The sequence below is a fragment of the Mustelus asterias genome, chromosome 22 (genome assembly GCF_964213995.1).
Source record: "Mustelus asterias chromosome 22, sMusAst1.hap1.1, whole genome shotgun sequence".
Lineage (NCBI taxonomy): Eukaryota > Metazoa > Chordata > Chondrichthyes > Carcharhiniformes > Triakidae > Mustelus > Mustelus asterias.
The window spans coordinates 63618033-63642806 of record NC_135822.1 but is presented as its reverse complement, the minus strand read 5'-3'; the positions used below and the strand labels follow the sequence as shown (position 1 = coordinate 63642806).

At 46.6% G+C, this 24774-nt stretch overlaps 1 protein-coding gene across 1 annotated transcript in view; it reads right to left on the bottom strand.

Moving 5' to 3' along the window:
- The window catches only part of LOC144510127 (B-cell linker protein-like), a 57782-nt gene extending 33008 nt beyond the window's left edge, over window positions 1–24774 (bottom strand). Inside the window, exons 1-5 of the mRNA XM_078239477.1 lie at window positions 24513–24774; window positions 9165–9196; window positions 8462–8505; window positions 6930–6967; window positions 2127–2229 (exon numbers count right to left, since the gene is read on the bottom strand). Coding sequence (XP_078095603.1) covers window positions 2127–2229; window positions 6930–6967; window positions 8462–8505; window positions 9165–9196; window positions 24513–24515 — 220 coding nt within the window. The 5' untranslated portion in view covers window positions 24516–24774. The remainder of the gene's footprint in view (window positions 1–2126; window positions 2230–6929; window positions 6968–8461; window positions 8506–9164; window positions 9197–24512) is intronic.

Sequence of the window (24774 nt, the reverse complement as noted above, 5' to 3'; positions counted from 1 at the left end):
GCCGTCCCATCGTATCGGGCAATGGGATCCTGTGCGAGAACCTCTCCGGCTATGTCGAGGGCATCCTGAAACCCATTGTACAAAGAACCCCCAGCTTTTGTCGTGACACTACGGACTTCCTACAGAAACTCAACACACATGGAGCAGTTGAACCAGGAGCACTCCTCGTCACAATGGATGTCTCGGCACTCTACACCAGCATCCCCCACGATGATGGCATTGCTGCAACGGCCTCAGTACTCAACGCCGACAACTGCCAGTTTCCAGATGCAATTTTACAACTCATCCGCTTCATCCTGGACCACAATGTCTTCACCTTCAACAACCAGTTCTTCATCCAGACACAGAACAGCCATGGGGACCAAATTCGCACCTCAATTTGCCAACATCTTCATGCACAGGTTCGAACAAGACTTCTTCACCGCACAGGACCTTCAACCGATGCTATACACTAGATACATCGATGACATTTTCTTCCTTTGGACTCATGGGGCGGGTTAGGTTAATTGGCCGTGTTAAATTGCCCCTTAGTGTCCCGGGATGCGTAGGTTAGAGGGATTAGCGGGTAAAATATGTGGGGATATGGGGATAGGGCCTGGGTGGGATTGTGGTCAGTGCAGACTCGATGGGCCGAATGGCCTCTTTCTGCACTGTAGGGTTTCTATGATTCTATGATTTCTATGGTGAACAATCACTGAAACAACTATATGATGACATCAACAAGTTCCATCCCACCATCAGACTCACCGTGGACTACTCTCCGGAATCGGTTGCATTCTTAGACACACGCATCTCCATTAAGGACGGTTACCTCAGCACCTCACTGTACCACAAGTCCACGGATAACCTCACGATGCTCCACTTCTCCAGCCGAGACATCCATTGTGATGAGGAGTGCTCCTGGTTCAACTGCTCCATGTCTGCTGAGTTTCTGTGGAAAGTCCGTAGTGTCGCGACAAAAGCTGGGGGTTCTTTGTACAATGGGTTTCAGGATGCCCTCGACGTAGCCAAAGGGGTTCTCACACAGGGTCCCATTGCCTGATACAACGGGACAGCTGAGTGTGTTGGCCTTGATACACAACACCGAGCGGAGAAGCTATGACATCTTCTCCGGAGCCTTCAACATGTCATCGATGAAGACGAACATCTTGCCAAGGCCATCCCCACACCCCCACTTCTTGCCTTCAAACAATCGCACAACCTCAAACAGACCGTTGTCCACAGCAAACTACTCAGCCTTCAGGAGAACAGTGACCACGACACCACATAACCCTGCCACAGCAACCTCTGCAAGACATGCCGGATCATCAACATGGATGCCATCATCTCACGTGAGAACACCATCCACCAGGTACATGGTACATACTCTTGCAACTCGGCCAACGTTGTCCACCTGATACGTTGCGGGAAAGGATGTCCCGAGGCATGGTACATTGGGGAAACCATGCAGACGCTACGACAACGGATGAATGAACACCACTCGACAATCACCAGACAGGAGTGTTCTCTTCCTGTTTGGGAACACTTCAGCAGTCACGGGCATTCAGCCTCTGATATTCGGGTAAGCGTTCTCCAAGGCGACCTTCACGACACACGACAATGTAGAATCGCTGACAGAAACTGATAGCCAATTTCCACACACATGAGGACGACCTCAACCGGGATCTTGGGTTCATGTCACACTATCTGTAACCCCCACGACTTGCCTGGGCTTGCAAAATCTCACTAACTGTCCTGGCTGGAGACATTACACATCTCTTTAACCTGTGCTGAACCCTCTCTCCACTCACATTGTCTGTACCTTTAAGACTTGATTATCTGTAAAGGCTCACATTCCAACCATTATCTTGTAAATTGAGTTTGTGTCTTTATATGCCCTGTGTGTGAACACGACTCCCACTCACCTGATAAAGGACCAGCACTCCGAAAGCTTGTGGCTTGTGCTACCAAATAAACCTGTTGGACTTTAACCTGGTATTGTGAGACTTCTTACTATGCCCACCCCAGTCCAACGCCAGCATCTCCACATCTTAATTCACCTCACATGATGATAGTGTTAGAAATATTGGAATAATTTTATCTCTGCTGCAAATTCTACCACATATGGGTACATTCTTCAGTTTTACCTATGTAATCATTATTATTAGCAAGTCCAATTGTAGTAGCAGTTCTCAGAGGACGTTCAGTTGGGGGTGCTTCATAGGTATCCTCATCCTCAGATCCATCGTTCTGCAATGAAATACAGCATAGTCCTCATTAATTTCCTTTCCATCTTATCACAGTAGCAATTTCAATTATTCCACTGAAAGGGAGAAATGGCCCATGATTTAATTCATCCAAAAGAGAGCACCTGCAGCAGTGCAGCACTCCTTCAGTATTGTGTCCACCTCAACCTCGGTTACGTACTCAAATTTCTGGACTGGGGATTTAATTCTCAATTTATACCACAGCTGAAGTTGTTTGAAAGGGTAACTAAACTATCCCCAGACCCACAAAAGGCAGCAAAATATGTACACATGCATGTGACTGACCACCTTCCCCAAAAAGCTAAACTATAAACTGACAAGCTAGAATGTGAGTCCAGGTCAGAATCACCGGAAGCCTTCAGCGGCATTTGAAAGATCTATCCAAGTACTCCCTCTTCACACACTGCAACAAAACAATCTGTCAGTAGCCAATTCCACCCCGATACCTCTGCTGAGACAAAAAACTGCTCCCTCTTAGAGCCAATGGAGCATCAGCAACCTCCCCTCATCCCTACTGAGATACCCTCCACCAGAACAAAGAGAAAATTAGGAGCTCAAACCCAGCCCTGCTGAGGTGGCCTTTTCCACACCTCCTTCTCTTGCCTCTACCTCCATCTCTTCCCCTCATCTCCTCCCCCTCTATTTCCCTCTTCCACCTGCCTCTTCCCTTTTCTCTCCCTCACATTGCCTTCCCTTCCCCTCACCCATACCTTACATGTCCAACAGCATTTTCTCCTCTCATTTTCTTCTCTCTTCCTGCTTCTCTTCTTTCCCTTTTTATCTTTGTTCTTCCCTTTCCTCCTCTCACCCTCCACATCATGCTTTCTCTCTTCTCCCCTTCTATCTTACCCACTTTTCTCTCCCCTGTATCTGAATCAGTGAATCAGTTTCACTGCTCCTCTTTTTTCCCGTCCCCTTAGCTCTTACCGGCATGTAGCACAGTGGTCAGCACTGCTGCTTCACAGCACCAGAGACCTGGTTCAATTCTCGGCTTGGGTCACTGTCTGTGTGGAATTTGCACGATCTCCCCGTGTCTGCATGGGTTTCTTCCAGGTGCTCCGGTTTCCTCCCACATTCTGAAAGATGTGCTGGTGAGGTGAATTGACCCAAACAGGTGGCAACTCGGGGAATTTCACAGTAACTTCATTGCAGTGTTAAAGTAAGCCTTATTGTGACTAATAAATAAACTTTACTCTTCCACAGCCCACCATCTTATTCTCTCCCATCCTCCATTCTTCCCCTCTCCACCTCTGTATCCATAGTTTACTGACCCTTCCACACCCTCTCCATCCCTGTTCAGCCCTGTTCTCCCTCTCCCACCTGCTTCCTCCCCCAGCACCCATCTTGGTTATTTCCTTTTCCTCTAAATCTTACTTGATCTCAGAAGTACATGACATGAAGTCATCCAAAAAGTCTGTTGCCTGTGTCCCAACTCATATCAGCGTTGTTCACTTATAATCCCTGTGCTCACTGACCGACACTGGCCTCCCTGTTAAGCAATGCCTCAATTTTAAAGTTCTGATTGTTTTTAAATCCTTTTACTACAGAAGAAAATGACAGCCCCATCAGTCCACGGTGTCAGTGAGTGTTGCTGATAATTCTGCTAATAAGGAAAACAAAATTGTCTCACAATTTCGTGTTCCCTGTCTGTAGCAGCATGCAGAATCTCAATTGAATGATGGATCTGTGCACCAGGGCCATAATATAAATTGGTTGCGCCCTTTTGATTCTATTGCATCATCTCCGATGTCATGTTTACTGCCTGCAGCAACTGGCAATTTGGTTATTGTCTGTGTTTAATCAGCTCCACATTCAAAAGTCCTTTGTTCAGTTCACTGCAAAAATAACAATATTCTCCGAGGTAATTTGCAATTTGTGTATGTACTCCACTGTTTCAACCACATGAGAGTATTTCAATGGATATTCAAATTTTCTGAATGTAAAGCAAACATGTAAGAAGTAAGGAAATTTTTAGCAGTGATCAGAACTTCACCCCTAACACCTACATGTAGTACTTATTTCATGTCCCTTTTATCAAAAGCCATTGGCAGTTCAGACAGATTGAAATGCTGATCTGATGAAAACAGCTTCAGTTAATGTGTTAATTAACACTACAAAGTAACTCTACTACACAAAGAGACCTGGATGAATATTTGCGCAAACTGAAGGTTATAGGTATGGGACTATGGAAGAAATCACCAAATACTGAAGGTTTCCTGCTTTTGGGTTCTGTCAAGTTAAAGTTTATTTATTAGTCACAAGCAAGGCTTTACATTCATACTTGAATGTGAAATTCTCCTAGTCGCCACACTCGGGCGCCTGTTCGGGTCAATGCACCTAACCAGCACTTCTTTCAGACTGTGGGAGGAAACCGGAGCACCCGGAGGAAACCCACACAGACACGGGGAGAACGTGCAAACTCCACACAGACAATCACCCAAGGCCAAAATCGAACCTGGGCCCCTGGCACTGTGAGGCAGCAGTGCTAACCATTGTGCCACCGTGCCCCCGTTGTCAAGTTGTCAAGTGTCCAATGCATATGATTAGGGATGAACAATGGAGTTTAGCATTTTATATATTATTCCTGAGCTTTTCTCAGTTGCCTTTAGAAGAGGGTGAGGGAGAAATTCTGCAGAATGTTTTGCCAAGAAATTAATTTAGCAGCATAAAAACCAAAAACCTGCATTTAATTTATTAATTGCATGACCACAGGATGTCCCAAACCATTTTATAGACAATGAACTAATTTTCATTGCAGTCACTGTTGTAACATAGGAACTGTGACAACCTATTGTGCAAACAAAGATGTGCAAATGACAGTGAAATAAATTTCTAAATCTTTGATTTTAAGGTATTGGGTAAGGGTGAAGGTTGGCTAAGACACAAGGAGGACTCTTCTTCAAATATTGCCATGAGAAATTTTACCATCTATCTTACAGGTTTAACATCCATTGGGCAGCATTCCCTCAGTACAGCACTGGGGTATCAGCCTGGATTTTGGAGTGGGCTTGAACCCACAACTTTCTGCTTCAGAGGTGAGACTGCTACATTGTGCCAAAGTTGACACTTGGGGTATGATCTTCCAACCTCGTCCCGCCCGACCTTTGGCGAGGTGAGGTGGTAAGATCAGGCGGGAAGCAAAAAACCACGTTTACATGTCATTAACAGGTCCCGGACACCACCTTAACCACCTCATTGGTCAAGGTCCTTCCTGGTAAGAATCACGTATGGTCTCCACCAGCAGAGACCAGACATGATGACCTCGCTGGGAGGATCAGCAGCCATTAAAGCTCCCCAGGTGGTTGGGGGCAGGGCCGGGCAGTGACCATGGGGCAGTGCCAACCTGGCACTTATCACCTGGCACCCCGGCAGTGCCCATTGCACACCCTGGCATTGCCAACTGGACACCCTGGCACTGCCCACCAGGCACCATAACTGTGCCAGGGGCAGTGCAAAGGAGTGGGGCCTGAGTGAGGGCAGAGCCTGTGGGGTGGAGCCACGACAGGGGGAGAGAACGGTTCTCTGCTGGGGTGGGAGGGAATGGGAAATCTGCCAGGGTGAGAGGAAAGGGGTAACTCTGCCAGGGTGGTGACCAGAGATGGAGGGAGGGAACTCTCCAGAAGTGGTGGCAATTGGGGTGGGAGGGAGGGAACTCTGCAGAAGGGACAATGGGAGAGTGGGAGGGGGGGTTGGCAAAGTGGGTGGTTGGAGACCGGCACTGGGGGCGATCGCCATGGTGTCTGTGTCTGATGTCTGATGTCCGTGAAGGGCGGAGAGGGTTCCTGATGTTGCAGGAGATCCCCCAGTACACTGGGAGATTGGAGTGCCTGCGCAATGACCCCCTGGAGCTCAGCAGCGGGCTTCCCCAGCGAGTTCAGGCTCCGCCATCCTCAGGGATCCTCACCCTGCTGGTGAGAATCACGTTCTGGCACTTTCCTTGCACTAAATGCCATAAGATTGCATTTTCAAACTCGTCCATAAAAGGAGTCTTGCTCATTCGGCACTTAAATTTTTTTTCGTAAGATCAAGCCCTCAGAGTTAATGTTCTACTTTATCTCTGCTATACCACGTCTCTGCCCCATGTTTCCCTCCCAACAAGAATCTCTGAATTAGAAAGGTGTGAGGTCAAACAAAACTCTGGAGATTTGAACATGTGATCTACTGAATTGCAGTACTGAGGGAATATTGTGTTAAACTGAGGCTGTGTTTGCTCTCTCGTAGATGTAAAAGATCCTGTGTCAATGTTCTCAGAAGGACTGGGGATTTTTCAGATGTCCTGGCCAATACTTATCTCTCAAACATGACCACTCAAAGACATCTGGCAATTTATCTCACCGGTATTTGTGAGAGATTGCTGTGCACTTCTGTATTACCGATGTTACAACAGTGACAACATTGACTGAGATGCTTTGGGATGAGCTGAGCTTGTGAAAGATGCAATTTGATTGCTCATATTTTCTCTCACTGAAATGAATCAGAGTTCCATAGATGCATAAAGCAAAAAAAATTGGTTGTTGTGGAACTGGGTGGGTTGTTGGAGCCAGGGAAGCTAGCAAATAGAGAGGGAAGGAGTGACACATGAAGGGATGGAACATATTTCATGTATTTGTTTTGTTAAACTACGAATTTACATTTTTCCAGGGTTAATAACCAGCAGAGGAAATTTGACTCTTGAGTACTTACTAATTCATTCTCATAACTCTTTTGCTCATCTTGGTGATCTGTTATCAAAATGAAATATGATAGATATTAAAGAAGAAACTAAAAAGAGCGATAAAACAACAAACTTCCATCTAACAACAACCTTAACATCACTTAGGAACCGACAACAATTAACAATATAGATAAGATACTTTGAAGTGCAGAGAAATAACATAATGGAGAACACACGTTGCACTTCAAAAGACAATGTGTGTGAGTTAACCTATCAATAAATAAAGCTTCCCATGCACAGTGTAAGAAGTTCCCGGTTTGATCTGTTAATTCATCTTAACAGCTCTCATCAGCCTTACCCAGGGAGGAGAATAGGCCGGGTGGGGAGAGTATCAGAATAGAGTTCCATTGTCAAATACAGTGTGTGCCTGAAAGCACAATTTTCTGATCCAGGGTTTGACAAACTCAGACTTACTGCATTTTTCCAGTTCGAGAAAGAAATTTAATTGGGGAAGTTGTTGTTAAAGACAGCATAAATTTACATGTGGTACAAAGTTAAAACTAAACGTACCCTGCTTTGCACATAACTTGAAGCATACCAGGATTAAATGTAACTTTTCAGAAGATTGACAGAAATCTCTATCCAAACGGAATAAGCAAGGTTTCAGTCAAAAACGTTGGCAGCCATTCTGGAGAAGGCCTGAGGTTTGAATCAAGAAGGCAGTGTGCAAAATCTCATCTCTATCGGCTGAGGTCACAGCGGAAGGAACTTTGTAGGTTCTCTCAGTGTCTCATGATTCAAGTGTAAAATTAGAAAATGATACAGCACCTTTTGACAACTGCCTTAAATCTGTTAGATGATGATAAAGTCTAGAATGAGAAAAGGCCATTCATTTGGTTGATATTTTCAAAGACTCTAGTTACCAACCCTTACCACTACAAACAGATTCTCCTACTCCCTTTGTTAAAATTCTTCATGACTTAGAATACAACCCTGTTGATTTTAGCTATTTATTCTGTTTCTCAAGGTGGGGTATTGGTGTTCCATGACACTCTCACCAGAGAAACTTCTGGCAGAAACTTCAGGCAACTATGTAGGCAGACTCCTGAGACAATGCTGTTCCTAAGGATGTGGTCTACATATTCACAGGAATGTAATTATATTCGGTGGTGATTTATTTTTTTGTGATTTTCAGTTGCGTTTAACAACCTGGGCCAATCTGCTGTTTGTTTGCCATTCTGATCATGTGGCAGAGCCTTTGAAAAGACCAACTGGATGAATGGCCTTTTCTCATTCTAGACTTTATCATCTTCTAACATAAAGGCTCAGAGAGGCAATATCCAGGGAAGCAAATGAAAACACCCAGTTGCCCTAAATGAAATGCAGGAGAATGCACACCAACCGGGGAAGCCCATTGCACATTGTTGTCGATGGTTTTGCTCTCGTTTTCTTCATTCATGCTCTCATCAAGAACTGAACATCAATTTTCTGAAAATTTTAACTACTTCTTTGTGATCATAAAAAGAAAAGGCAGAGAAGAAGAATATCTCCATTCGCTTACTAGGTTTTCTGGGTCTGGCTGGCAGCGGAGGTGGAAGAATGGGCCTGCAGGGAATAAGAGAATATTTATAGTACAAGCTATTTATCAAGATATAATCAGTAGAAATGACTGAGCCAAGTATGACATATCTGCTCCTCCGAGTTCAGCAAATTGGTAATTGTTTTGGTCACATATGTGCCTTAACACACCTGTTTATGGAAGAATATCATTCTGCTTAAGAATCATCAAATCATCCTAATTTTTGCCTGATGTAGAATGCATCTTCCCTCCCACAGGGACACTTGCCTCTTAGATAATTTATGTGCAAGTTCTCACGAATTAAGGTTTAAACCTCCAAATATGTGCAGGAATGTTGTAGTACCGGTTGGAGTTGCTTGGCTATTTTGCCAAGTCTGCCACAGAACGTTCTCAATTTTGCATTGTTAGCTACATTACACTCAAAATGTGTATCTGACTCTCTGATTGTCCTGCTGTGTATTTCCAGCACATCCTGATTTACTGTACATTCGACCAACATGTTTAACATTGGGAGTAATTTTCAGCTAATGGAAGTGAAAATCATGAGAGATATATAATTTTGTTGTAACTATGGGTTACGTGTTTCTCGTCAATTTGCTGCAACTTCAAATCATGCTTTAGTGATGATACCAGTAACCCACCCACACAACAAAAGATTTCATATATTAGATAATATTATACTCACGTATTTTTCAAACTCCGAGGGTTAGTGTGATACTGAGAAGAGAAGAGAAATAATTAAACTCTTGGTGTCATTGGAGCAGAGAAGAAGACAATTCAACCATTTGAGCTCATGATGTTCTCTGTCGAACAATTGTACCATTCCCCCACTCTATTCTCATTACCCTGTAAGTTTAATTTGTTCAAGTGCCCATAATTTCCTTTTGAAATTATTCATCATCTCCATTTCCAACACTCTCATAGGCAATGATTCCAGGTCATTAATACTCGCTGAGGAAAAGAATTCTCACTCACATTGCTCCCGCGTCTCTCACCCTTCAACCTGTTCCTTAGTTCTTGTATCATCAGATGATGTGAATTGCCTTTCTTTGTCTTCCTGATCTAAATCTGATGTAATCTGTGTGCTCGATCAAATCTTCCCTCAAACTCCTTTTCTCCAGCTTAACTTAACCTTATATTGAAAACCTATCATCTCAGGTACCATCCTGAAAAATCTCTGTATTCTTTCAAGGTCTCTCACATTCTTCTTGAAGTATGGTGACCAGAACTGACTTGCAATACTCTACTTGTGGCCTGACCAGAGATTTATACAGGCCTCCTATTTCATGAGTATTTTGTGCTTAGTACCTCTATTTATGAAGCCCAAGATCCCATACGCTCTACTAACTGCTTTTTCAAAGTGGCTTGCTACATTCCAAGATCTATGCACCGGAATCCCCCTCCAGACCCTCTATCCCTTTTGTACTTTCAGATCTGTGTTCTTTCGCCTACGTTCCCTCTCCCTATTCCTTCTGACAAAGTGCATCCTCACATTTCCCTGTATTAACTTCCATCTGTTTCATGTTTGTCCATTCTGTAAGCCTATGTCCTCTTGTGGTTGTTTTGCACCATGTTCCCTGTCAGCCACACCTCCACGTTTAGAACCATCAGCAGTGTTTTGAATTTTACTTTGTATTCCAATATCCATGTCATATACATTTATTAATAAACACAAGGACCTAGCACTGCATCTTGGGGAACATGACTGCATCCTATCCTCCAGTTTGAAAGACAACCATTCAGCATGACTTGCTGTTTTCTATCCTTTAGCCAAATTTTTATCCAAGCTGACACTGAACCTCCTATTTCATGAGTCCAAATCTTGCTCACAGAACTTTTATATGATTCTTTGTCAAAGACTTTCTTAAAATCCATAAAGACAACATCCAGTGTTTTCCCTGCATCAATCTTCTCTGTCACTTTGTTACAAAATTCAATTAAATGAGTCGAACATGATCTGCCTTCTATAAATCCTTGCGGGTTCTCTTTAATTTACTCAAACCTCTCCAAGTGCCTGTTGATTTTTTTCTTACAGAGTCAGAAATTAGTCAGGCATCACATGCAGATCAACCTGAGAAACTACTCCTTACACCTTAGTTTAAAATCTAACATTGAAATATTCAGAATGTTTGGACAAAATTGGCAGTTCCAGGAGACCTGCAACATTACGCTTGCAAGAGAATGCAAGTCTGTCAATTGATTTTACTCAACGCAAATGCCATTAACCATGAGAAGAAACATGAAAAGAACCAATATTACACAAGCGATGGGAAATCATCATGGAAGGATGGCCTGATTCAATTCAGCATATCCATAAACACATGAGACCATTCTAGCCTTAGTGTTACATGCTATGCATTTCCCAGGGTGTCAATTTTAAAGGCAGGTCATCATACCAGAATCTTTGTGACCTAATATTCTTCAACAACTTTGTCATTCACACATGGACATACATTGGATAAGAAGACGAGCAAGAGAGTTCTATTGACTGGATATGAACAATGACATTGAAGTCATCCTCAAGAAGTGTGAGGCACATCAAGAGGATATGCCAAGCCAGTACAAAGAAGCACTAGTTTCACATAAAGGTCCTATCCATCCTTAGTCCAAAATTGTATCCAACCTCTCTCATGTCCATGGCACTGGCTTCATCATCATTGTCGACTACTTTATGAAATACCCCATTATTCGACAATTGCACAATATGTTAAGCACAACTGTTGCACATACTCTAAGTGCTATTTTCAGTTTATTTGGTGCACCTATAAAAATCATGAGGAACTATGACAATTTATTGGTAAAGCATACCAGGATATGTGTGAGAAGTAGAATATCAATCACACTACTTCTTCTCATTACTCTAAATCTAATAGCTAAGCTGAATTAATGATTCACATAGTAAAATCTCTATAATTCTCAAATGTAGATAGATCAAGCAAGATCTACACATTGCAATGTTACAATGTCTGAGGGCGACACCTTGAAGTTCAAATGTTCAATCACCAACAGAGCTCATGTCTGGCAGAGAGTTGTGTACCAATTTATCAACTCTTACCCATTCTGCTCTCTTAGAAACTATAGTGCAATGATCAGAACTGCAAGAGAAGATGGCTAATGTGCATGACAAAAATGCAGGTACACAATTACCAAGTTTACAGTTGGGAAAACAAGTTTGCATCTAGGATCCTGTGGAAGATATGTGGCAACCAGCTGAGGTGATCAGGATTCATTCAGAACCTAGATCATATGAAGTAATTACACATAAAGGTGAAATGGTGAAGCATAACCGAGAAGAAATCAGATCAAATCAAACAGGACATCCCTTCGGCTGTTCGTAAAAGACAAAGCACTGACTGTACCCAACCACCCTGTGCTTGCATAACTCAAAACATAGAACCCAACATTAGATGGGATTCTGTGTTTGGACTGAACTTGCTCGACAATTCTTAGTGTGCTAGGAATTACACTGATAACCAATTTAAGATTATCAGTCGAGCTCATAATGTGGCTCACTTATGCATGTTGGATGCTACATATTCACATGGGGTCCTGTCTTTTGTAAACAGAAAGATCAGGTCCACACATCATGCCTTTTTTACAACTAATCAGAAGCTTGGGGGACAGCCAATCCCTGGTTCATTATCAGGGCAATGCCTTGACCAATCAAAGTTGACCTCCCTGGTTTGACTATTAACTAACAGCTTATGTTACTGATCGGACGGGTATTAATTTAAACAGCCCTCATTTCTCCTCTCATTACTCGTCTGCGAACAGAATGGTGCTTTTTGATTTCCCCCCTTTATAAGTGGTGGCGTGTTTTCCTTAACCCTTAAATTTGGAGTGTTTCAATCCTCTACGAATGACTCACACAGGAAACTTGAGATAAGATAAAATCAAAAGTGTCGGTTGATTTCACACACACACAAAATGCAGGAAAGGGGTTTCACAACGTCTGCTCTTTGGTGCATTCATAGAATAAAAGAGGGATAAGGGAAAGGGGGACAGGTCCAGACCACAATAAAAATACAACTTGGGGTTTTACGTGAATTGAAAGTTTAATGGAGTGTTTCTTCACGGGATATGTTGATTGACTGTGGCAGGGTGATTCATCTTTCTGGGACTGAGGACCTCCAGTAGAGGAGAAGGCACATATAGTTGAGTTAGTCTTGAAGACACCAGTTTCAATGTTCCAGTAGTTCACAGTGTGGATGAGGGTCAAGCAATTGTACCTGGGCAGAGCTCCATCTGCTGCTACCTACTCCATACTAAGACGGTAGACATACACAGGCTGCTGCCTGCAGTTACTATTCACTTTGGAGGTCAAACAGTGACTGAAGATAAGGTCCAACTTCTTATTAATTTAAGGAATTCAGACAGCTCAGGTCTCTGTCATGTCTGGTTTTGGGTTGTCTAATGAGGCACTGGTTGGAACTCATTGTATTTTTGAGCAGGTAATTGTCAGGCCATTAACACCACATTGGATATTAAGATTACAAACAGCTGCCTTTGTTCTTGGAGATGCAGCATCTGTGGTGGCCAGAATTCTTTAGAAATGCAAAGAAGCTTTATGCTGCACAAGGCTTTAGCGCTTTTTTTATGAGACTCAGCTGGTTTGTCTGAAGATTTGAAATTTCTCTGGTATGAGTGATGACTAGTTAGGGTAAAGTCTTGTCCAATTTTTAAAAATAAAAGTGATAATTTTGCAAAGTAGCCCAGTTGACATAGATATCTATTTATATTTTCCTTCCCCTCTCAACTGGGACTCTTGACAGCTACCTATTCCCAGATCCTAGCCTCCATCATGGTCCATCTGCCAACCAATTAATACTTTCTTCTTATGCAATATGAATTGGTGTTCCCTTTGCAATTGGTATTCTTGTGAATTTGTCCAGATGAGTGCAAGATGAAAAACTTCGATAGCATCTCTTTTTTCAAGTTCTCTACTATGGAGCAGCTATAAATATTATGAAAACATGAATCATTAAATTACATATTCATAACAGCATCTTATTCCTCTTTTTTAATTCTGTATGTTGGTCCCAATTCCCCAGCTAATTTAGTTTAAACCTTCCAAAACTGCACTACAGTACCTTGCCACAAATCCATTGTTCGCAGTTCTAGTCAGGTACACACCTGTCCTTTTGAATAGGTGTTTTCTGCCATGACTGGTCCCAGTGTGCCAAGAATCTTAAGCCCGCCCTGCTGCACTATGCCTCAAGCCACTCATCAATCTTCTTATTTCTACTCTCCCTAGCACATGGCATTGGGAGTAAGCCAGATATAACGGGCACCGGCGTGGCGAGCCGGTAAAAGAGGGCGAGAGGCAAAAGAAATCGGGTTCATGCCTGGTTTCTCACTTCTCCTGATCTTGCCATCATTGTTTTGCTGGCTAAATCAGGCTGATTTCAATATTAATGACATGATTTACATGTCATCAAGGAGTCTTGGACTCGATTGTCCAGGTTCACTTACATTAACTCCCTTGCTGGTTGAGGTCCTCACCAGTGAGAATCACCGATGGTCCCCAACAATGGGACCACAAGTGATGGACTTGCTGGTAAGACAAAAGGCCTTTGAAGCCCCTGGGTGGTTGGGGGTAGGGTCAGGCAGTGTCCTTGCGGCAGTGCCAGCCTGGCAATGCCCACCTGGCACCCTGGCATTGCCCACTTGGCACTGGCAGAGCCAAGGGGCCAGGGCTTGAGGGGACAGGGCTTGAGAAGGGGTGCAGCTTGATGGAGGGAAGCAGAGGGAGGAGCTCCGGAGGACACCGGCACAGGGAGTGATCGGGGGCAGGTCCCCAGGTCCATGGGGGAGATGAGAGGGGGTTTTGGGGGCAGTGACAGGTGATCTCCCAGTACAGTGGGAGATTGGGGCACCTTGCGCCCCGAGAGCTCAGCAGCTGGCTTCACCGGCGAGATTAAGCTCTGCACCCTGCATTTTCTCACCCATTCAACACTTAGAATTTTTTGGGAAAATTGCACTCAACTACCTTTGAGGTCCCATCTTTTAAGCTTTATCGCTCTAGCTCCTGCAAATCCGATGATAGGACTTCAAAACCTGCTCTCTATATCATTGATACCCACACGTACTGGAACCTCTGGTCCATGCCTTCACTGGCAAAATATTCTGCACCTTCTCTATTATCCGGGCTCACTGACTTTCACACCCTCGCTAGTTGAGGTCCTCACCAGTGAGAATCACAGATGGTCCCCACCAACGGGACCACAAATGGTGGCCTCACTGGTGGGACTGGAAGCCATTGAAGGTCCAGGTGGCTGGGGACAGGGCCAGGCAGTGCCCTTTACCCTGGACTCAGGAGGCAACAAACCGTCAGGGACTGACAGGGCGGAATATTACAACCTTGTTGCCCCTGTTTTGCAGCGGGAAAATCAGGCATAAAGCAGCTAGCTGGAATGGTGCCCATTTTCACGCCCATTCTCATCTTACCATGGAAAATAAATTGGCACAATCGGGAGCCCGCCTAAAACGGGCAAGACGTCAAGTTACATGTTCTTGCATTCATCATAATGCCATTCGTGAGGTTCACTCCCAATCGTCCCAGCTTACCTGCCTTTAAGACCTCTTTCGCCGCAGCGGGATTGATCTGGAAAACACCTCCTCAATAAAAGTCGGATTCTGGCGTTTGATCAGTGTCGGTGAGCGAGGAAGTAAGTCTCTGCATTCAGACTGTTCCGTGCTGCTCAGAGGGAGTTATGTTGTGGCGGACATGTTGCGTTTTGGGTTTTGGGGGGGGGGGGGGGGGGAGCGGCCTGCGAGTGTTTGGGGGCTGGGGGGGCTGTTGTTAATCTCAGAATCCAACTTCAGATTCTCAGCACGGACCCAGGTCTGAGCGTGACCTCAGGTCTTAGGGATGCTTCCTGGGTCCTCGTGCAGGCAGCAGGAAGCACTGTTGCAGGTGGGGGATGTGCTGGGAACTCTTTGATGTGGCAGTGCTGCAGCCTCAGGACGTGTCAAGCAGCAGTGTCTGTTGTCACTACTACATGGGCTCTGGGTGTTTGTGGTGGGGGGGAATGGGGGGGCTGTGTTGCTGGGTGGCTGTGGGGGGGAAAATGGCGGGCGCTGTGTTGCTGGGGGCCTTTGTGGGGGAATGGGGAGTGTGTGTGTTGCTGAGCTGGGGCGAGCAGAGATCTTTAGCCTCTCCGTCTGTCTCTCCCCTTCCTCAAATTCCGCCCCTCTCCCCCCCTTCAGATTGATGAGATGGCTTTTGCAATGCAACCCATTGATCTTGTTGTTGGTTTGGTTGCTGCTGGAGTTGAGGAGGAGGGGCAGAGGAATTGCAGGCAGAGGCGGCCCAAGCCTTACCACCCACAGGAGTAGAGGGAGACGACTGCCAGAGGCAAGATGTGGCCTTGAACTTTTACGCCATCAGGTCCTTGCAGACCGCCAGTGGAGATCTTTGTGGCATTTCCCAACCATCCGTCCACAAGTGTGTCGACGGGGTCACGGATGTCCTGGATGCACTGGCTGGCCAGTGAATTATATTTGACCTGGACTAGGCCCAGCAGAAAGCACGGGCTGCAGGATTCGCGGCCATCGCGGGGATGCCAAATGTGCAGGGGACTATGGACTGCACCCACGTTGCCCTCAAGGCCCCAGTGAAGAATCCAGGAAGATTACTGAACAGAAAGGGCTTCCATTCAATAAATGTGCAATTGATGTGTGACCATCAGCTGAACATCATTCATGTCTGCATTAGATACTCCACCAGCGTGATGACAGCTTCATATTGAGGAATTTGGATATCCCAGAGGTCTTTGAGGAGGAGCCCAGAGTGAAGAGTTGGCTGATGGGGGCATGGGATACCCGCTTTGGACTTGGCTGATGCCGCCTGTGCGGAAGCCTAAGACTGATGCGGAGAGCCGATAAAAGGAGACCCACGTTGCCACCCGTTCAATAGTGGAGCGGTGCATCGGGCTCCTCAAAATGCAGTTCAGGTGCCTGCTCTGGCGGGACCCTCCAATATAGCCCCCCGATATCGTCCTGCATTGTGGGAAGTGCTGTGCCCTACACAACTTGGTGCAACATCAAGGAGACCTTCTTGAGGAGGAGGAGGAGGACGTGGAGGCCGACCAGCTCGGTGTCGCTGGGAGGAGCTCGCCCAGCAGCAGGAGGAGGAGGAGGACGACGACCTATACCACCCAGGCTCTGGAGGGCTGGCAGAAGCAAGGATCAGGCATGCGAGGGCAGCGAGGGAGGCCCTGATCACCAGGGTCACTAGGAGCCTGTGTTGCTGCATGTGAGTTCCATTCCCATCCCCCCACGGAGTGTTTTCCAAATAAGTGATAATATAAAAACGTGTGAACGTGAGACTTTAAAGTGCCTAAATATTATATCTGCCTTGTGCTGCCCTTCACCCATGCCATCTTAGTGCCGCTACAACTTCTTAACCTTATATGGCCCTCCTCATCCCGCTGCCTCTGAGATGCCCCGGTGTCAGGAAGGAGGGAGTGAGAAGGTGTAGCCACAGCCACAGTCTCCTGGGTGGAAGGCCCCTGCATGGACCTGAGCCCTTCCTCCTTCCCCCCTCGGGTTTACTATGGCACTCCATGGGATGGCAGTGCTTCTGCAGTGAGCTCCAGAAGCTCTGGCATCACCTAGCCCTGCCTGTCCTGGAGGACCAATCATGCAACCAGCCATGGTGGTCGAGCCCTCTGCGATGGCCACCTGAGTCTGGGGCCACCTGTCAATGGCAGCAACAAGTGCCCTCTGAGACTGGGCAACACTCTGCAGCTCCTCAGCCCTCTGTGACTGGGCCACATTCTCAAGGGCTGCTGCCGCAGCCCACTGTGTCTTGGCGCTGTTCCGCTGGGTGTCCTGCGATCTCTACAGCCCCTCAGCCATGACCCTCTGTGAACGGGCCACGTTCTCAAAAGCTGCAGCCATACCCCATTGTGTCACAGCTGTGTCCTGCTGAGTCTCCTGCAAGCCTCTTGAGCCTCTCCACCTTGGGCCACAGTATCTCGAGAAGCATGCTGAGGCCCTCAGCTGCGGTCTGCTGTGACTGGGCCGTGGCCCTCAGGGACTCTTCCGTGGCCTGCTCTGACTCGGCCATTGTCTGGAACCTGCCACTCATGAACCATGAACCATGCAAGACAGGCAATAGCTGGTCCCCCTGAAAGCTTTGGGACTCCTCCCTTGCAGTCAGTCCAGTGTTTCTGTCAGCCCCTCCTGCTCTGTTGCTGCATTTCCAGCAGCTGAGGGAGAAGTGATCGCAGAGGCCCAGCATGTGGCCGAGAGCCAGCTGGGTCCTCGCCTCTTGCACGTCCCCCCATGTGTGAGGCCTCAGACGTTCACTCCTCCACCTGATGTACATCAGCAGATGTGTGGTGCACACCAGAGAGTGACCCAGATGCCTCACCACTAACTTGAGCCACCGATGTGAGAGTCTCTGTGATGGTGGGTTGTGAGGTGGAAGCAGATGCAAAACCGGTGCCGGCCTCGGAGGTCCCTTCATCCGCTTTCTCTGAGGAGTCCTCCGAGCTGTCAGGGGCAGGATGGGTGGGAGCAGCAGTCGGGGCCGTGATTCCAGATAGCCCGGGCACTTTGGGGTCCCTTCCTGCAACACAGGACACAAGTGAAAGGGAGGGAGAGGAATTTGGGTTGCGTGCAACTTACTTGAGATTTCTCCAACAAGTGGAGGATTGACAGGTGCTCACTACTATGCTGCAGACCAACCATGCTTTGTGATGGTCTACATGCCCTCCTCTCCTGCAAGCCTACTCCTCAAAAGAGGGCGAAGGCCCAGATCTCAGGCACACCACCCCCTGTCTTTGCCCTCCCCCGGCAATTATGGGTATTCTTCTCCTGTGGGGACAAAAGGAGCCATGTAAAATCTGATGGCACAAGTCCTGCAGGGTTTCAGGGGGTGGCCCTCAGAGGGCAAGGGTTGCGATGTTCTTGGGTGGGAGGGAGGTGCTTTGGGGGTCAGGGGCTGAAGGCATGCAGAGGGGTGGGGGATCTGGGGGTCATTTAGGGGAAAGATGCTAGCTGGGGTTCAACACTCACCCTTGCTGCCCAGATGAGGTCATTCAGTCTCTTGCGGCACTGCTTCCCGGTTCTCCTGGCCAGTGCCCTGACAGTAACATATGCTGCCACCTCCTCCCAGGCTGCATTTCCCTCACTCCCTCTGGGATGGCACACAGCTGGGAGAAGAGGGCGTCCCTCCTTGCCTGGCCAGGTCCGCATCTGAAAATTGGGGAGCTGTCTTCCTGGAGGCCATTTCTTCCCGCACTGTCTGCCTGTCTGTTCATCCTTGGGATTTTTATGGAGTTGTCCCTTATTAGGGCAGATCAGCTGCAGACAGTTTGGACGAGTCAGGTGCCCGTTAGAGCATTCCAGCGAGTTTAAAGCAGTTTGCCTTGTTACCATGAAGGGGAAGCCAAGTCAGCACTTGCAGGTATGCTGATGGAAGAGAGATAGGGGAAATTTGTGCCTCTGTGGTCGGGGGCAGGGGAGAGAGAGGATCATGTCAATCAGCCATCAGAGTCGGGGCGAGGGACGGGGAGGGGGGGGGGGCGGTTGGGTGTCGATGAGGGGCCATGTGCCAGAGGGTCTGGGGTAGGTGGGTCAGTAATGTTGGGGAGGGAGGGGGGGTTTCCGATGTCCATGGGGGAAGGGGGAAGCTGTATCTGGCCCGAGGGTGTTCTGTCAGGAGAGCTGCTTTTTTGGAGCTTTTTCTGTGTATGTGCAGTTTGGGGCTCCGACCGGAGCTGCAGGCTGTAAGGCCCCGCCCACCGCTGAAACAGACTAGCCAATCTTTTCAGAGACTAAGGGCCCGATTTTACCATTTTGATTCTAAGTGCTGAATCCGAGTGTAATTCAGATCCGACTTGGAAAACTGTTCTCAGGCGCCCCCATACGCACTGAGCCTGAGAAAAATATCGCAGGTCTGAATTGCGCTTATCGGCCTGAAACACTGCAGCTCCGATCGGAGCCTTCAACTGTACATGCACAGTAACAAAATATTGAAAATCCTGCCCTTGTCACATCGCTCCCGGGCCGCAAAAAGCGAATAAAGCGGCCCAGGAACGAGAAGTAGGACCGATGGCCCCCACAGACATCACCCCACCCCCACACCATAACTGTCCCCCTTATCCACCCAACCCCCCCGCTACCCAAACCGATCGCGATCCTCTGCCCCCCTTCCCCCCCCACCGATCGCCCGCAGAGTGGCAGCGGTTCCCCCCCACCCCAACCAGAGAGCGATCGGGCCCCCCTCCCTCCCACCAGAGAATGGTCTGGCCTCCCAGCGAGCTTAGAAGGGCTAAAAGGGGACATGAGAAGACTTTGGCGGATAGGGTTAAAGAGAATCCTAAGGCGTTCTATAGGTATGTCAAGAACAGAAGGTTGGTAATTATGAGGCTATTAGGAGAGAATTAGGAAACATAGGTTGGACTAGGAGATTACAGGGACTGGGAACGTCCGACATGTGGAGTTTTTTCAAGGAGCAGCTACTGCGAGTCTGTGATAGGTATGTCCCTGTCAGGCAAGGAGGAATTGGTAGGGCTAGGGAACCGTGGTGCACCAAAAAAGTTTCTTTGTTGGTTAAAAAGAAAAAGGAGGCTTATGTTCGGATGAGACGTGAGCACTCGGGTAGTGCACTAGAAAGCTTTAGATTGGCTAAGAGGGAGTTGAAGAGCGAGCTTAGAAGGGCTAAAAGGGGACATGAGAAGACTTTGGCGGATAGGGTTAAAGAGAATCCTAAGGCGTTCTATAGGTATGTCAAGAACAGAAGGTTGGTTAGGGCAAGTTTAGGGCCAGTTATAGATGGCAGAGGGAAGTTATGTGTGGAACCGGAGGAGATTGGTGAAGCATTGAACCAATATTTCTCTTCGGTGTTCACGCAAGGGGACATGAATATAGCTGAGGAGGACACTGGGTTGCAAGGGAGTAGAATAGACAGTATTACAGTTGATAAGGAGGATGTGCAGGATATTCTGGAGGGTCTGAAAATAGATAAATCCCCTGGTCCGGATGGGATTTATCCAAGGATTCTCTGGGAGGCAAGAGAAGTGATTGCAGAGCCTCTGGCTCTGATCTTCAGGTCGTCGTTGGCCTCTGGTATAGTACCAGAAGATTGGAGGTTAGCGAATGTTGTCCCATTGTTTAAGAAGGGGAACAGAGACTTCCCCGGGAATTATAGACCGGTGAGTCTCACTTCTGTTGTCGGCAAGATGTTGGAAAAAATTATAAGGGATAGGATTTATAGTTATTTGGAGAGTAATGAATTGATAGGTGATAGTCAGCATGGTTTTGTGGCAGGTAGGTCGTGCCTTACTAACCTTATTGAGTTTTTTGAGAAAGTGACCAAGGAGGTGGATGGGGGCAAGGCAGTGGACGTGGTATATATGGATTTTAGTAAGGCGTTTGATAAGGTTCACCATGGTAGGCTTCTGCAGAAAATGCAGATGTATGGGATTGGGGGTGATCTAGGAAATTGGATCAGGAATTGGCTAGCGGATAGGAAACAGAGGGTGGTGGTTGATAGTAAATATTCATCATGGAGTGCGGTTACAAGTGGTGTACCTCAGGGATCTGTTTTGGGGCCACTGCTGTTTGTAATATTTATTAATGATCTGGATGAGGGTATAGTTGGGTGGATTAGCAAATTTGCTGATGACACCAAAGTCGGTGGTGTGGTAGACAGTGAGGAAGGGTGTCGTAGTTTGCAGGAAGACTTAGACAGGTTGCAAAGTTGGGCCGAGAGGTGGCGGATGGAGTTTAATGCGGAGAAGTGTGAGGTAATTCACTTTGGTAGGAATAACAGATGTGTTGAGTATAGGGCTAACGGGAGGACTTTGAATAGTGTGGAGGAGCAGAGGGATCTAGGTGTATGTGTGCATAGATCCCTGAAAGTTGGGAATCAAGTAGATAAGGTTGTTAAGAAGGCATATGGTGTCTTGGCGTTTATTGGTAGGGGGATTGAATTTAGGAGTCGTAGCGTTATGTTGCAACTGTACACAACTCTGGTGCGGCCGCACTTGGAGTACTGTGTGCAGTTCTGGTCCCCACATTACAGGAAGGATGTGGAGGCTTTGGAGAGGGTGCAGAGGAGGTTTACCAGGATGTTGCCTGGTATGGAGGGGAGATCCTATGAGGAGAGGCTGAGGGATTTGGGATTGTTTTCGCTGGAAAGGCGGCGGCTAAGAGGGGATCTTATTGAAACATATAAGATGATTAGAGGTTTAGATAGGGTGGATAGTGATAGCCTTTTTCCTCTGATGGAGAAATCCAGCACGAGGGGGCATGGCTTTAAATTGAGGGGGGGTAGTTATAGAACCGATGTCAGGGGTAGGTTCTTTACCCAGAGGGTGGTGAGGGATTGGAATGCCCTGCCAGCATCAGTAGTAAATGCGCCTAGTTTGGGGGCGTTTAAGAGATCCGTAGATAGGTTCATGGACGAAAAGAAATTGGTTTAGGTTGGAGGGTCACAGTTTTTTTTTTTTAACTGGTCGGTGCAACATCGTGGGCCGAAGGGCCTGTTCTGCGCTGTAATGTTCTATGTTCTATGTTCCCTCCACCCCCCTGCCAGAAAACCATCTGGCCTCCCTCTTCCCCCCTCCCCCCAACCAGAGAGCGATCTGGCCTCCCTCCTCCCTCCCCCCCACCAGAAAATGATCAGGCCTCCCGCCTCCCCCACCAGACACATCTGACCCGCCACCGCATCCCCCCCGCAATCACTGATCTGAGTTTGAGAGCTGCCGGAAGCTCTGAACCTGCCTCTTTAGAAGCTGGAGCGCCCGAAACAGACCTTTGCCGAGCATGTCTGTTTCGTGCCGAATCTGGACGGGTGAACGGAATGGTAAAGGGGGAAATGCAGGTAAAGTTGGGCAGGCCGCCCATTAATTCAATTTAAATGCATGCAAATGCATTTAAATTGCTGTTGCGCCCCTTTCAGGCGTGGTTCGGATCGCGGCCATTTTCGGGTTTTGGTAAAGTGGGCATCTGTGTGGACGCAGGCACGAATCGCGCTAATCACCTCATGCCCAACTTTACCAAGTTTTCGAGCCTGAAAATGGATGCGACGCAATGGTAAAATCAGGCCCCAAGTGCATAAAATTGGGAGTGAAAACTCACCCAAAAAACGGATCAGCAATTCTCCCATTTTCATGCTAGCTCGACATTCAGGAAAAAAGCTCGTAAAATCCCGCCCACAGTGATGTTTACAGAAACTGCTGCCAGTCCACTGAATATTCTGGAATCTTCTCCAACAAATACATTTCGATTCTTCGTTATTTTACCTTGTGCATTCTTTTGTTCCTGGGCTTGACAGTGTTCAATGCGATCAGGAGAGCGAGAGGCAATTCTAGACCTCGAGATTTAGCAACTGAAGGCACAGCCATTATTGTGATGTGATGGAAGTCAGGGATGCAAAAAAGGTTGGAATTGGAGGAAGACAGGGAATTCAGAGGGTTGTCGGTATAAGGAGGGTACTTATTTGGATACAACTGCAGGCAGTTCATTCACAATTAATTGAGATGCACAAACTCATCCTGATATTCAGCTGGACACATTATAATTTAGATAGTGGTCTGTCAGCTAATTCCAAACTGTACTGTTGACAATAATAAACAGCTGATCTTTTCCACAAAAGTCTTTTCAAGGGACAGATAATCTTAAACAACAAATCTTTGCCAAAGTTTCTGTGTCTTCTTCCAATGCATCTTTACAGCTAACCATGAGATAAAACTGTGCTGAGCACAGCACAATGGGTGTCTTTCCACTGCTTTTACCAGTTCTTATTTGTGATTAAAAATTACCGTGGATGCACCCCAACATGGAGTGGCACTGAATTCTTTCAGTGCTGACTTTGGGTTCAAATTATGTTGAAGTACCAAATCCCTTCTAAAAGAGAACGGATTTGGGTAGCTATCTGGAGTTAGGATTTTGTCAACAGCAACGGTAGCACAGTGGTTAGCACTGCTGCTTCACAGCTCCAGGGTCCTGGGTTCGATTCCAGGCTCGGGTCACTGTCTGTGTGGAGTTTGCACATTCTCCTCGTGTCTGCGTGGGTTTCCTCCGGGTGCTCCGGTTTCCTCCCACAGTCCAAAGATGTGCGGGTTAGATTGATTGGCCAGGTTAAAAATTGCCCCTTAGAGTCCTGAGATGCGTAGGTTGGAGGGATTAGCGGGTAAATATGTGGGGGTAGGGCCTGGGTGGGATTGTGGTCGGTGCAGACTCGATGGGCCGAATGGCCTCCTTCTGCACTGTAGGGTTTCTATGATTTCTAACTTTAAATGCTGGTCAGTTTCAGAACGGCCACAGCTTCTGAATTGAAGTTCAGGCAGCAGAGGGAGAAAGGACGAAATACCTACAGGAACAATATCACGATGAACATGAACAGTGCTACTGTCACAAAATAACGTAAAGATTCTCTTGCACTAAATTGTTCCATTAAATTTAAGGTATTTTACACACTACATCCTAGATAGGTGAAGTGTTAAAAAACCTTATTGGAGCCAATACTGTATTTTACTGTTTAGAACACTTTGTAGTGTAAGAGGTTTGACTCAAGTTTCACCAAGCAAGTATGTTCAGGTATCAATGATCCAAATGCACTAAAATTTTGTCTAAAGGCACTTCTTGTCTCACAGAAACAATTGTCTTCATATAGCACCTTTAAAGTATTAAAACAGCCCAAGCACGTCACTGGAGCATTATCAAACAAAATTTAACATGGAGACACATAAAGAGGTATGAGGGTTAACGACCGATACCTTGACCAAATAAGTCAGTTTTAAGGAGAGTCTTAAAGGGTGAAAAAAAGAGGTTCAGGGAGGGAATGCCACAGCTTAGGCAATTGGCAGGGAGAGGGATGGAACCGGAGAGAAGGGAATGGCGTTTGTGAAGAGGACCAAAGATCTTACTAATATTTAGTCCTTAAGTCACTTCCTATGCCATTCTATACCATTTCCATCACAGCAGTGTCAATAGATCATACACATATAGCTTCCTCTAATCTTAGGTTGCCACTTTGCGAAACTAAAAGTCAAAGAATAATGTAAAATATTACCATTTTCAAAATGAAACATTCAACAGGCGCTTGTCCTTTCAAAACTCCTCCGTGACAGCAAACCCTGGTGCCAGTTCCACAAAGACCGTGTCGATAGCTTCTCAGTTCAGCTCTTGGTCACGTGTTCGTAATTTTAAATGCAAAACCTTGTCAAAATGAACCATTGTTTGGTCAGGGAAACCTGTTTCTGACCACAGGTCTGTATTTTGCATAGCTTCCATTTAATAGGTGAGCATCAGGGAAGTTGCTCAATCCCTGATCT